A 13,558-nucleotide genomic window follows, 5' to 3' on the forward strand; every position below is an offset into this window, starting at 1 on the left:
GTTTTTTAATAATATTTTAAATTTATTTTATTTTTTAAAAATATTTAAAAGTGTAAAAAAATTTATATAAAAAATAAATTAAAAAAATACACATAGAAAAGTATATGCTAAACCCAATGGAAGCCCCCAACCAGGCTATAATATGATCATTTTAAATATATTTTTAAAAAAAATCATAATATTATTAAAAAATATTTTCTTAATCATAAAATAAAATAAAAAATTATAAAAAAATAGAGCCCAACGAGACTGTAGCATCACCCATAATAAAAATATTGTTGTGTAAATCCGTACATAGTTAATTATGAGCTGTCAATCACGAAGAATCTCTCATAACAAAAATAAGTATTTATAAAGAGTAATTTAGAATAATAATGATTATTTATAATAAAAATAAATTATTTATAATAAAAAATAATTATTTTTATAAAAAATAATTAGTTAAAAATTAAAGAATTTTTTTATAGTGATAAACAGAACATGTGCATCCATATATGCAATTGGATGCATTAAGCCTGCATGCAATCATGAATTAATGTATCGGTAGCAAGGAGATCACAAACCAGTTCACTTACAATAATTTTGAAATTAAGACATGCATACTGCATGGATGCATGCATTATCCTCTAGACTAATTCCAACACAATTAAGATAATATATCTCTTCATCGTCATGATCATTGCATCTGCTGCATTATATATCCTCCACTGTAGGGATGACACGTAATGCCACATGACATGCAGCATGCATGCATGTGAGACAAAACTTGAAATTGATGATCATGGGAAGCTTCCAGGCCATGAGCTATTTACTTGCGGATATCATTGTAGTCAGCTCGTACGTACGAAACAAAACAACTGCGCGCGCGCGCGTGGTTTTGGAAAAAAGAAATGGCATCGTATAATTAGAAGATGCATGCTTTTTCAACATGATCGCGTTCGATTTAAAGGATTTAACGCATGCATATATGAAGTACTTTTACTGTGTGCAAATGAGTTTTGTACATGATCGATGATCATCATGTCCATAACAAGCATATAGACGACAGCTCGATCGTCTGTTTTCTGACTATCGACATTTAGGTACTTCCATGTGATCTAGCTTTGTCAGTTACCAATACTGCTAAATAATCCATTATGATTTGTCTGTGATGTATAATAGGACAGGTTCCACCATTTTTTGTCATTCTCCCAAGAGCTTCTGCATGATTTGATGAGCAGCAAACAATTAGCAGTGTACGTACGTAGCCCACTCATGACTCAGCAGCTATCGTGATACCAATACATGCGTGAGAGTTTTTGTACAACAATTGGTAGATCGTGACTGTCTCCATATATACAAATTACTATATGTTTAAATACAATAGAAATATAAATTTAAAATATACAAGTCTCGTATATTTAAAAAATAAATATATAAATTTGAGATTTATATAAAAAATATTTATTTTTTAATAGATTTTTTATTTTTTTTAAAAAAAGTGCAGAAATTTTTGGATTGTAAAATTGAATAAATATAGATAAAAATTATTATTGAGAATATTCATTTTGTACACATAATGTGTCATCATCTAGATCACATATCTCTCAAAGTAAGTGTTGAAAATAATTAACTAAAAACAGCCACGTAATGAGTACAAAGTATACACTGTTATAATAACTTTTCTCTAATATTATTCTGTAAAATTAGATGTAGATAATAGCTAGGGTACCAAGAAACAAGTACCAAATAAATGAGAGGCCTATCCCTAGGGTCTCAAATCTTCCCTCCTCATAAATTAAAGGGCAAGGATACACAAGATCAGTACATATGTGATTCAACTGTACGTTACCTCTTAAATCACTCACATGAACTTTGCCTGTTTAGGATTGTCTCTTTATAATAATTTTTTTTTCCCTATCTTTACATGATAAGATCAGCTTGGAAAACTGCCAATTTATGTCCGTTTCAATTTCTTTTTATAATTACCAATATATAGTGTCCACATACCAGCATGTGAAATATTAATTTCAATATGGATTAATATATATATATATATAAATATATAATGATATCTTTACTACAAGACATTTTGTTACTTTTTATCGACCAAACAAAATCATTATTTGTCAGTACTACTGTTCATTCATGCATGTTTTTTAGTTCCTATTTACAATATTAATTGAGCCGGTTAACATATCTCTCTCGTTTCATTAACAAATCACCTTGCAATTAATGCTGATTTTTTTTAATTTTGTGTTTGGTGAATTTATTTTTATAAAATTTTATTATGATTATAGCATTTCTCAAATCTCAATACCAGGTGATCTACAGTGCATGCATGTGTAATATTTAGGATAAAATTTATAGGTGTATACAGTATATATATGTTAATTAACAGAGATGTTTGATTTATAAAGAAAAATGTTGGTTGAGTTTGTTTTTTATTTTGATCATTTATGTATTTATTTATTTTTTATTTAATAATTAAAAAAGTAATTTTTAATATATTAATATATATTTTAAAAATATTAAAAAAATATAAAATATAAAAATAATGCTAGCCGACACGTCCTGAAAGCTGGACAGCACGACTAGACCGCATGCAGAATCACAGAGATGGAGTACTGATCAAGGGATTTAAATATTTTATTACATGTATTATTATTTGTTATTTTCTCTTTCCTTTTCTTTCGTTGTTGTTGTTGTAGATGAGTGAAAATTAAGCCCATATGGACAAGAACTAATATTGTATATATGTAGAAGGTAATAGTTTAATCAACGAAGGAATTATGGAGTCGGTCCATTGATTTATATATTTATATATATATATGTATGTAACGTTACTCATGAAATAGTTTTATTTTTATTTTATCTGAAATAGTAAAAAATTTCTGTTGACAAAAAGGTTGTGGGATTTTGCAGTTGGTGTGAGGCTGCATTAAATAACATTAAATTCTTCAAACCTACAATTGGAAGACACAGTTCTGGCCAGTACTACCATTTTCTGTCCATCTTCCTTAATCACTTCCTTTCACCTCTCCTTTAAATATGGCACTGGAAAAGCCCTCTGATCACATTAATTAGCAACAACCTCTAAGGACACAGATACATATACATTCACAATCCCAGAAACCATTATTCCAACCCACTTCCGTGCAAGCTTTTTCGATCTAGATCCAACATGGGCAAGAAGATCATGAAACTGTCTTCACTTTTCAAGAACAAAGAAACAAAGCAGCAACCATGGCAATGGCCCTCGTGTAAGAATCCCAAGACCTTTTCTTTCCGAGCTGGGGACGACATGTTCAAGACAGTGAACTCGGTTTTCTTTGACTCCATCATGGATGGGGTAGATCAAGTGGAAACACCAGAGTCTTGGTTCACAAATTCTTCTGAATCTGCGAGCTACTCAACCGAGTCCGAGGAGTACTTCGACGGGGAATCACTCGAAATGGTGGTGCGGGGAGTGAGGTCCGAGAGGCTGTTTTTCGAGCCCGGTGATACGAGCTCCATCTTAGAGAAGAAGCTGGCGAAAGATAATGATCATCATAGCGGCTTTCCATTCAAAGAGAGCGTAGTTTTAGCGATGGAGTCGAAGGATCCGTATATTGATTTCAAGAGGTCAATGGAGGAGATGGTGGAATCTCATGGGGTGAAAGACTGGGGTTGCTTGGAGGAGTTGCTGGGGTGGTATTTGAGGATGAACGGGAAGAAGAATCATGGATTTATTGTCGGAGCCTTTGTGGATCTGCTTGTTGGTCAGCTTGCTGCAACTACTTCATCATGTTCTCATGATTCAACTTCTTATTTTTCTGCTGTTTCTTCTTCTTCTAATTCTCTTTCTTCCTCTGCATTATTATGTTCATCTGTTGATCATGGTCAGATTGAGATTGAGGAGGTAGACCAGATCATACGGTAATAATAATGTCTTAGCTAGCTTTTAATGCATCACTTTTCTGTGTATATTAGTAGGTTAAAAGCTGACAATATATTTACCTTGCGATATGTTACTTTTCACTTTTCTTTTTTATGCAGTATCATGTATTCATGCTTATTAATTGTCTCGATTCTACGGTACAATCGTGAAGAACTCAATTGATAAATATCGTGAAATCCCTTTAAAAAAATTAGAATTTATTATTAAAAATTTAATTTTTTTATATAAATTTTATTATGTTTTGAAAAATAATTACGTGATATTACAAATATGTTTTCACCATTGATCTATCTCTTAGAGCACTTTCATTAGATTAATCAAAATTAAAGGATAATTTTAATGAATATAAAAAAAATTTGACTTTTGACTATTCCATTTACATAAATCTCTACATTAAAATAACTATTTTTTTATTATATAATAATAAAATAGTATAAGATGAATTTGATTTTGGTTATTCACATTAAGTCTCCATATTAGATTATACATTTATTCATTATATGGTAATGAATAACTACTAATTTTAAAAATATTTAATTTTTTTAATTATTAATTTATTTAATTTTATCATATTTTACTATTCTACTTATTATATCTTAATTAATAATCATGTTCTTATTAAATTAATATATCACTAAGTCAAATTAATATATTAATTGTGATAAAATATGTTATAGAAAGAAAGTGAGAGAGAAATAATTAATAAAATATGTATTTAATGTATGTACAGTAACATTTAAATTTGGAAAAACTTTTAAAAATTACTGTAGTTAAATACTAAATATTTAAAATTTGACTAATTTAATATGAGTATATTTTACTTTTTAATAGATAAATATTCATTGATTTTAGTTTTAACTAATCTAAAGAGAATATTTTTTGAGCAAATGCTACTTTTTATTTTATTTTATTTTAAAAGAAAAAGTAAACATCAAGTGGGAGTAGGATACAAGCGAGATGCACTATGTACAGAACATGCTACATTAAATGAAAATCTGACAAATGAAATGATAGAAGCTTTGGAAGAGATTTTCAAAGTTCTGACAAATTGTAAACAGGCACAAGGACAGCTACGAAAACTTGGAGAGAATAAGCTCCACCGCAGAAATTAGTATTTATAAAGTTGGTTGATGAAATGGAGAAAGGCTGATTCAGGTTAGGCTGCCACTTTCCAAGCTGTCTCCCACAGCCTGTTTCTCCTTTCATTATAGGCTTAGCTTCTTATATATCTCCTGCATTATTGAACCATGTATAGCCTTTGATCATATCCCTATAATCCGATGCCTTTTTTTTTTTTTTTATTATTATTTTTAAGAAGCTGGTAGTATTATTAGAGAGAGAACTGAAAATATATAGACCTTTCTCCTCTTTTAAGTACAAATCACTATTCATTCAGATATAAGAAAATAATTTATATAAATCTTAAATAGATAAGTACAAGTATTTGTAAGACTCACTTTTTTTATAGAGGGATTGCCGGAGACTTGTTTAGTTGAAATTTTATCCAGTATTATTTGGGTACATTTGGGTAGTGAAAAATATTGAGAATATTTGTGAATAATAGTAAAAATGTAATGAAAAAGTAATAATAAAATATTAAATAGTAATAAAAAGTAAGTGAAAAATAATGAATAGCAAAAAAGTAGGTAAAAAGTAATAATAAAGTAAATAATAGTAGTGAGAGTACCTCAAGTACTCTCCCTTGCCAAACATAGCTTAGAGTTGGGCAATTCTACCGCTAGAGTAACCCGCTCAAGTTCACCGCTTGTTATTTTTTTAATTTTTTTTTAATTTTTTTTCACATTTTTTAATATATTTAAATATTTAAAAAAATTAAAAAAAAATATTAATACACTTAAAATCACTTTCTTAATTACTAAATAAAATAAAAATTATCAAATGATTAAATTGAGCAGTACAATTGAGAGTCAAAGTAATTTTTTTCTTACTCTTAGAGCACTCTCATTGGATTAGCCAAAGTTAAATGACTGTTTTGATGAATGTAAGAGAAATTTGATTTTTAACTATTCCATTCACATAAATCTTCACATTGGAATAACTATTTTTTAATTATATAATAATAAAATAATATAAGATGAATTTGATTTTAGTTATTCACATCAAATCTCTACATTAGATTATATATTTATTCATTATATGGTAATGAATAACTAATAATTTTAAAAATATTTAATTTATTTAATTATTAATTTATTTAATTTTATCATATTTTACCATTCTACTTATTATATGTTAATTACTAATCATGTTATTATTAAATTAATATATCACTAAGTTAAATTAATATATTAATTGTGATAAAATATGTGATAGAAAGAAAGGGAGAGATAAATAATTAATAAAATATATATTTGATGTATGTACAATAACCTTCAAATTTAGAAAAACTTTTGAAAGTCACTGTAGTCAAATTCTAAATATTTAGAATTTGACTAATCTAATGTGAGCATATTTTATTCTTTAATAATTAAATACTCATTAAATTTAACTTTTAGTTAATCCAATAAGAATGTTCTTAAGATATCATCAACAGTACTATGCACATGATGGGAGGTTCTGAAATAATGTCAAAGGGGGAAAACTATGCAGGGGAGGTTCTGAAATAATGTCAAACACTATGCAAATTGGATATTATCTCATGCATGCAAGTACTGGATGTGGATGTCATCATGTGATGATACAGAGCATCAAAGCTGGTCAAATCTCAAAAATGAGCAGTCAGAATGTTGAAAGAAAATCAAAATCTTCAAAAACATGGCAGAAAATTCAACCCAAAAGTGAAGGAAGAACAGAGAATATGGAGGAAATATAGTGCAGATCATGAATCAAGAAGACCCGGTCATATTGTCACAACAGCCTGCGGCAACATCCTAATTTCATTTCTGGTTAAAGTATAAAGTTAATATTCGAACACAAAATTTCTGTTCTGATATCATGTAAAATTACATTTGTTTTAAAATTTTAAAAAGATTAATTATTTGTATTATATTTTTAACAAGTTTACATTGTAACAAATTTAAAAAGATTATATGAACGAAAGTAAATCATAACAATGGGATCCCATTTTTTAGATCCCAAACGGTCAGTCTGCCACGGTCCCGTTAAAATGCTAAGAAAAATAACACCGAATCACATTTTGTGAGAGTTGATGCTTTTTCTGATTTCTCCAACAGTCCTACTTGTTCATGAGTTTTCCTTTTCATTTTTCGACCTGAGCCTCAAGCCCACAGAATGTCATTCTCGGCCCACGGTGAAGCCCAACAATGACCAAAGATGAGACCCCAATACCATTGTCAGTTTGTCACGGTCCGGGCTGCGTCGAACTGCTAAAAAAAAATAACACCGTGTGTGAGTTCTCGTTTGGTTCGACAGTTTGATATGAGATGAGATGTTTTATTAAAAATTAAATAAAATATTATTTTTATTTTAAAATTTAAAAAAATTAAATTATTTATTATATTTTATGTGAGAGTTTAAAAAAATTATAATGATAAGATGAGATGAGATGAGATTTTTTATAAAAAAGTAGACTATTAAAAAAATATATTTTTTTACATTTTTTATGGTGTGGGATTTTTTTTACAAAGAATCTGCGCAAGACTTGTATTCTTGAGATTTGTACAAATAATTACTCTAATTCATATACTTAATTTTTTCATAGAACAATCACTAGATCACTAATTATCTCTTCCTTCATCTCCACATTCATTTTTTCGAATTAAGAAGATTTTAAAGTAGAAAACAAAAATATTTATGATCATGCAAATACTTATAAAAACTATATATATTGAGATAAAAATTGAATTTGCAAATTGTTCATGCAAGATTGTGGCAAACAGAACCCAGGATTTAAAAGGGTACCTCAAAGCCATCTTTAGTTTAGTTTTTTTTTGTTTTTTGGATTGAAGAGAGGGAAGATGTTTTATTTCTCATTTAATTATCATCAAAGGCATTATTCCTCTCAGGCCTCTTGAAGAGCAGAGGTTTGAAAAAGAAGAAAGAAGAAGAAATGGGAAGCACAGTTTCCTGTTCCTCCAAACAGACAGACAGCCAGTCCTCCCTCCTATCTTTTTCTCAGGTCTGGTTAATGGTGGACGACCCAGCTCCCTTTTTTTGCTTTCTCTTTTTCCACCTTTTCTCTTTCTCTTTTTCATCATCTAGTTTTGAGCTTATTCTTAACAAAAGTGATTATTTCATTCCTAGTGTTTAAAGTTGAGTGCTTTAAGATATATTTTATAGTCTGCACAATATTGTGAGACCAGCTTTTAATCATCTACATTCCTTTATGTCTAGAGAGAGAGAGAGAGAGAGAGAGAGAGAGGCAAAGTTGCATCACATGCAGTCCACTTTCACATGCAAAGCACACAAGGACAAAATTTCCCTCACTAACAAGAAAAGCATAAACCCACATCCCATAATATCTGACACAGAGCCTGATCTTCAGTCTCCTCAACCGAAATATAAACCAGATAACAAGTTCTTCATTAGTCGCCTAGCTCCCTCAACAATGGTTTAAAGCATTTTTTTCTCTCTATCCAAATTAAACCCATTAAGCCAAAACCCTTTATAAGAGTCTCTAGTGTCCTTTCTTTATATAGAGAGAGGATTGTAGCTGTGAATATTCAGTAAAAATTAAGAAGATGAGATCCAGCCTTTGCAGTATACAGCACGGTCTAACTGCTGAGGCAACAAACATAGTGAAACAAGCGGTTAGCCTTGCTAAACGCCGAGGTCATGCTCAAGTGACTCCTCTCCATGTTGCTAATGCCATGCTTTCATCCTCCACTGGTCTTCTGAAAAGGGCCTGCCTTCAATCCCATTCTCACCCCCTCCAATGCAAGGCTCTAGAGCTTTGCTTCAATGTTGCGCTCAACCGCCTCCCTGCCTCCTCTGCAAGCCCTCTACTAGGCCCTCGCTACTTGACCCCTTCCCTCTCCAATGCCTTGGTTGCAGCCTTCAAAAGGGCGCAGGCTCACCAACGCCGTGGCTCTATTGAAAACCAGCAACAGCCTATATTAGCTCTAAAAATAGAGTTAGAACAGCTCATAATATCTATTTTAGATGACCCAAGTGTTAGTCGAGTCATGAGAGAGGCTGGTTTTTCGAGCACCCAAGTGAAAAATAGGGTAGAACAAGCTGTTTCCTTGGAGATTTGTTCTCAAAATAGAAGTCCTTCTATGAGTAGCCAGTCCAAGCTGGAAAGCACCAAGGCTCTGGTTCTAGGTACTAATATGCATCTTTCTCCACATTTTAGTCAGTTCAAAGTGTCACAAGGTAAATCCTTGGATCAATTCAGGAGTGAAGATGTAATGAGTGTGTTGAATGAACTCTCGAACAAAAGAAAAAGAAACACTGTTATTGTGGGAGAGTGTCTGGCAAGCGCTGAGGGCGTGTTTAGGGGAGTGATGGAAAAATTTGAAAGAGGAGATGTTCCCGGGGAGTTGAGGTATATGAAATTTATTAGTCTTCCTCTCTTCTCTCTGAGGAACTCCTCCAAGGAGGATGTTGAGCAGAAGCTGACGGAACTTGGGTGCCTAGTGAAATCTTATATTACAGGAGGGGTTGTCTTGTATCTTGGTGATCTCAAATGTACTTCTGAGTTTTGGTCAGCTTATGGCGAAGAAAGGAGAAAGTACTACTGTCCCGTGGAGCACATAATCATGGGGCTTAAAGGATTGATGTGTGGAATTGGTGAAGCTGGATCAAGATTTTGGCTCTTTGGGATTGCCACTTTTCAGACTTACATGAAATGCAAAACAGGCTACCCTTCTCTTGAGACTATTTGGGATCTTCACCCTCTTACTATACCGGTTGGCAGCTTGAGCCTAACTCTCAATCTTGAAAGGTAAATTTCGTGTAGTAAATTTGACACTCATGATCCGCTTCTGTTTCTTTTTTTTTTTTTTTTTTATTTGGGTTTTTTAAATTAACTCTTTGTTGATTTCCCAGTAATTTGCAAGCTCAAGTCAGAAGCAAGGTATCCGACACAGTGCCTGCTTTGCAACTACTTGAAACTGGATTTGATGAGCGCCTAACTTGCTGCAACGATTGCATGGCCAAGTTCAACAGAGAAGTTCAAAACATTGCTAGTGACAGCTTTTGTAACAAAGAGACAGCCGCCATTTCCACTACCTCAAGCTTGCCTTCATGGCTCCGACAGTCGAAGGAAGACAGCAGAAAAGAGTCTTTGAGTGATCAGGTTTCAGTCTTATTCATTCATTTTCACCATCAAAACTATTTTCTCGATAAAATTTCTACTCTAACTTGCTTTCGTATCTGTATTAACGCAGGAATTTACTACTGTCAGGGATCTCCGCAAGAAATGGAACTCATTCTGCAGTTCAGGCCATAAGCACCCTAATATCCCTCACAAAACCTTCATTTTCACTTCGCCCTCTCCTTCCTCCACATCAGTCTCTTCATACGAGCGCAACTCCGACTTGCGTCAGACCCACTTCAGTTGGCCTATCACCTTCGAACCCAAACAGACTCCAAGTGAACCGCAGTTTTGGATGTCTGAAACTAATGATGAAGGCTATGAAAGCAATTTGAGAGAGTTCATTCCAGAGAGAAATGGCCCTAAACCAGACCTTTTGTCGAATCCAAATTCTAGCCCTAACTCGGCTTCTTCAAGTGAGGTAATGGAGGATATGGTTGGCCTTCAGATGTTTAGAGAGCTTAATGCTGAGAACTTGAAGATACTATGTGATGCATTAGAGAAAAAGGTTTCCTGGCAGAAAGAGATTATTCCTGAGATTGCGACAGCTATCCTTCAGTGCAGGTCTGGGAAAAGCATAAGGAAATGCAATTTGAAAGACAGAGAAAGCAAAGAAGAAACTTGGATGTTCTTCTTAGGTGTTGATAATGATGGCAAGGAAAAGATTGCAAGGGAGCTTGGTAAACTTGTTTTTGGCTCTCAAAGCAACTTTGTTTCGGTTTGTTTGAGCAGTTTCTCAGATTCAACTGCGGAATCCAAAAACAAAAGAACGAGATCAGGTGAACTCGGTTCCAGCTATCTTGATAAATTTGGCGAAGCAGTGAATGAGAATCCTCATCGTGTGTTCTTCATGGAAGACGTAGATCAACTTGATTACTGTTCTCAAAAGGCTATCAAGCAAGCAATTAAAAGTGGAAGAGTAATTCTTCCCGGAGGTGATACTGTCTCTCTTATGGATGCCATTATCATTTTCAGTTGCGAAAGTTCCAGCTCAGTGTCCAGAGCCTGCTCTTCCCCAAAAAAGCAAAAACATGCAGCTGAGAATGATCAAAAAACCAATATTGAGGATGACTTGGTTGAGAAAAGCCCATCCCTCTCACTAGATTTGAATATTTCGATCGTAGAAGACAATGGAGATAAAAAATATTCAGTTGGTGTCATTGGGATTCTGGAATCTGTGGATATGCAAGTTGCCTTCAAAGTTCAAGAGTTGTGATTTTGTAACAGGAGGAATATGGATTGATCTTCTAACAGGGCAGATACTTTTTGTTGTTGTTGTTTTTTTTTTAATCTTTTTAATACAGGCTTTTGGTGAGGGATAAACGAAAAAGACGGGAAAATACAGGCCGTTCACGAGGATTTTCCTGTGTTAGTAGTGGTAGGATTTGGCCATGCAGAGCTATGTATATTGGTTTATCTTTGACGTTCTTATTGCTGCATGTAACAGGTTGCACGCTGCACTGCGAAATATTTTTTTCCTTTTCTTTGGGATTTATGATTTCAGATTGCAGCCGTTTATTAAGTTATCAGCTTTCTTCCTCTTTTTTTTTTTTGTTCTCAATTTTCAATCTTCAAAGTATGATTTCTGGTTCGAAACTCCTGCATAACAGCATATTGATCAAGCGGCCAGGCCTAGCTCCTGTTTTCTGAAATCTATTATTTTCGTGGCTGCTTCGTTAGTCCTGTTTGTAAACTGAAAGGCAATCATGATTCAATGGATGCAAAACAAATAAATTATATGGGAAGTGATATTGCAGAAAGCATTTGATCAGCACATCCCATGCTGCAATATTAGTTTATTATTGGATTTGAAAAGCATTGGACAATGATTGCACAATGTTCTAAAGGAGACTGGATAATTCTTATTCTCTCATTTCCAACCTGTGTTTTGAGAGAAACTGAGACAAAGTGATCATTCCATATTTTGAACATAAAAAGTCATAAACCCAACTTCAAATTCTGCATCACATGTTGATCTTATTCATACATGCAGCAGAAACTCCTTACGTAGTAAAGCATCTCTCTCTCTCTCTCTCTCTCTCTCTCTTTGAGGAGCAGCTAGCAAAGCAAAATAAAGAAGAAACTCAAACACCCTTAATTGTTATCATCATGTAAAGGTAAGGCTACTTTATAAAGAGAATAGAAAAATCTTCCACAAGCCTAATTAAAAGCATATATCACTTTTCCTAGATGTAGAGATGAATTTCATTTTTTATTTTTTTTTTAAAAAAAAGATATGCGGTTGGTATTAAGACCTAACATTCTCGATCATCTTGGAAAAGTCATGTCTGCGCTGAAGAAGATCAATATAAAGACAAAGAGAAGCATCTAATCTGCAGACCATATTGCTTTAGAATCACTAAAGGAACATCATCATCATCATCATCACAAATTTGAAATCAGCCATATATAGAATCAAAAGTATAAATATGTATTCAAGGAACTTACAAGTACAACAATCACTCGAGTATTGATGTCTTTTTTTTTTTTTTTTTTCTTTTTGAAATATTACAGAGTGGGACCTTATGAGTTGCTCACCTGATCACTTATGCATACTTTCTTTACTTTTATTTTGTTCTCTTCTTTACTTTGTTGAGAATGTCTATTTTTTTATGTCATTGTTAAATCTTATGATGTTTTGACAGATAGATGAGTACTGTCGATCTTTCAACATCTTCTTTAGTGGTTTCAAGTACGCTTAATTATTTGATGATTGCACATTTGTTTTGGATGCAGATCTAGTTAATCTTCTCCAATAAACATGTTAATTTGTGCTTCTCTCAAGTTCAAGATTCTTTTAAGTACCATACTTTTCAGTAATATACAGGGCATTGGACCCTCCAATATAAAACATGACAAATGGCCATCGGACAGAGCTCCTACTTTATGGTCACGCTATATTTTGAACTTGGTAGTGTGTATATATATACAACTTGACACCTGAGGATTATACATATTCAAAACTAACTAGCTAGAAAACCAAACCCAGGCATCCAAACTACCTAAACACTATACCGTACATTAGAACAAAATCAGCAAACTAATCAAAGCCTCCAAAACAGCAAATGATAAAGATAAACCAAAATAAAATAAAAGGCCAGTAAGAGAACGTGTAGACTAGTTTTATCCATACGAACAATTCACAGAATGTCTTTCGGTAGGCTGCGAGTAGACTCAAAAAAAGCAACCTTCCCACTAGATGAACTTGGTAGTATATACGTTGGAACAAAACTACTCATTGTTTTGTTGGTTGTTTGACACGAACTTGACATGAAATAAGTAGATTAATATCGAGAGGGTTGATTAATTTGTTTAATCAGATGATTAAGATTAAGATAGACTTGATACATGAATTCGAACTTAACACGATGATACGAATTATCAATCCTAATTCTGAATGT

At 32.7% G+C, this 13,558-nt stretch overlaps 2 protein-coding genes across 2 annotated transcripts; both read left to right on the top strand.

Annotated features, from left to right (window-relative positions):
- The first annotated feature begins 2,897 nt into the window (after window positions 1-2,897).
- LOC109002165 (transcription repressor OFP13-like) lies at window positions 2,898-4,025 on the top strand. The gene has a single exon (XM_018979802.2). It carries the CDS (start codon window positions 3,164-3,166, stop codon window positions 3,899-3,901), a length of 738 nt encoding a protein of 245 aa, XP_018835347.1. The 5' UTR covers window positions 2,898-3,163; the 3' UTR covers window positions 3,902-4,025.
- A 4,387-nt stretch (window positions 4,026-8,412) lies between these two features.
- LOC109002164 (protein SMAX1-LIKE 3-like) lies at window positions 8,413-11,679 on the top strand. The gene is made up of 3 exons (XM_018979801.2): window positions 8,413-9,785; window positions 9,890-10,139; window positions 10,231-11,679. The coding sequence occupies exons 1-3, from the start codon at window positions 8,581-8,583 to the stop codon at window positions 11,371-11,373; spliced, it is 2,598 nt and encodes an 865-aa protein (XP_018835346.2). The 5' UTR covers window positions 8,413-8,580; the 3' UTR covers window positions 11,374-11,679.
- The last annotated feature ends 1,879 nt before the right edge of the window (window positions 11,680-13,558 follow it).

This window comes from Juglans regia, chromosome 14 (genome assembly GCF_001411555.2).
Source record: "Juglans regia cultivar Chandler chromosome 14, Walnut 2.0, whole genome shotgun sequence".
Classification (NCBI taxonomy): domain Eukaryota; kingdom Viridiplantae; phylum Streptophyta; class Magnoliopsida; order Fagales; family Juglandaceae; genus Juglans; species Juglans regia.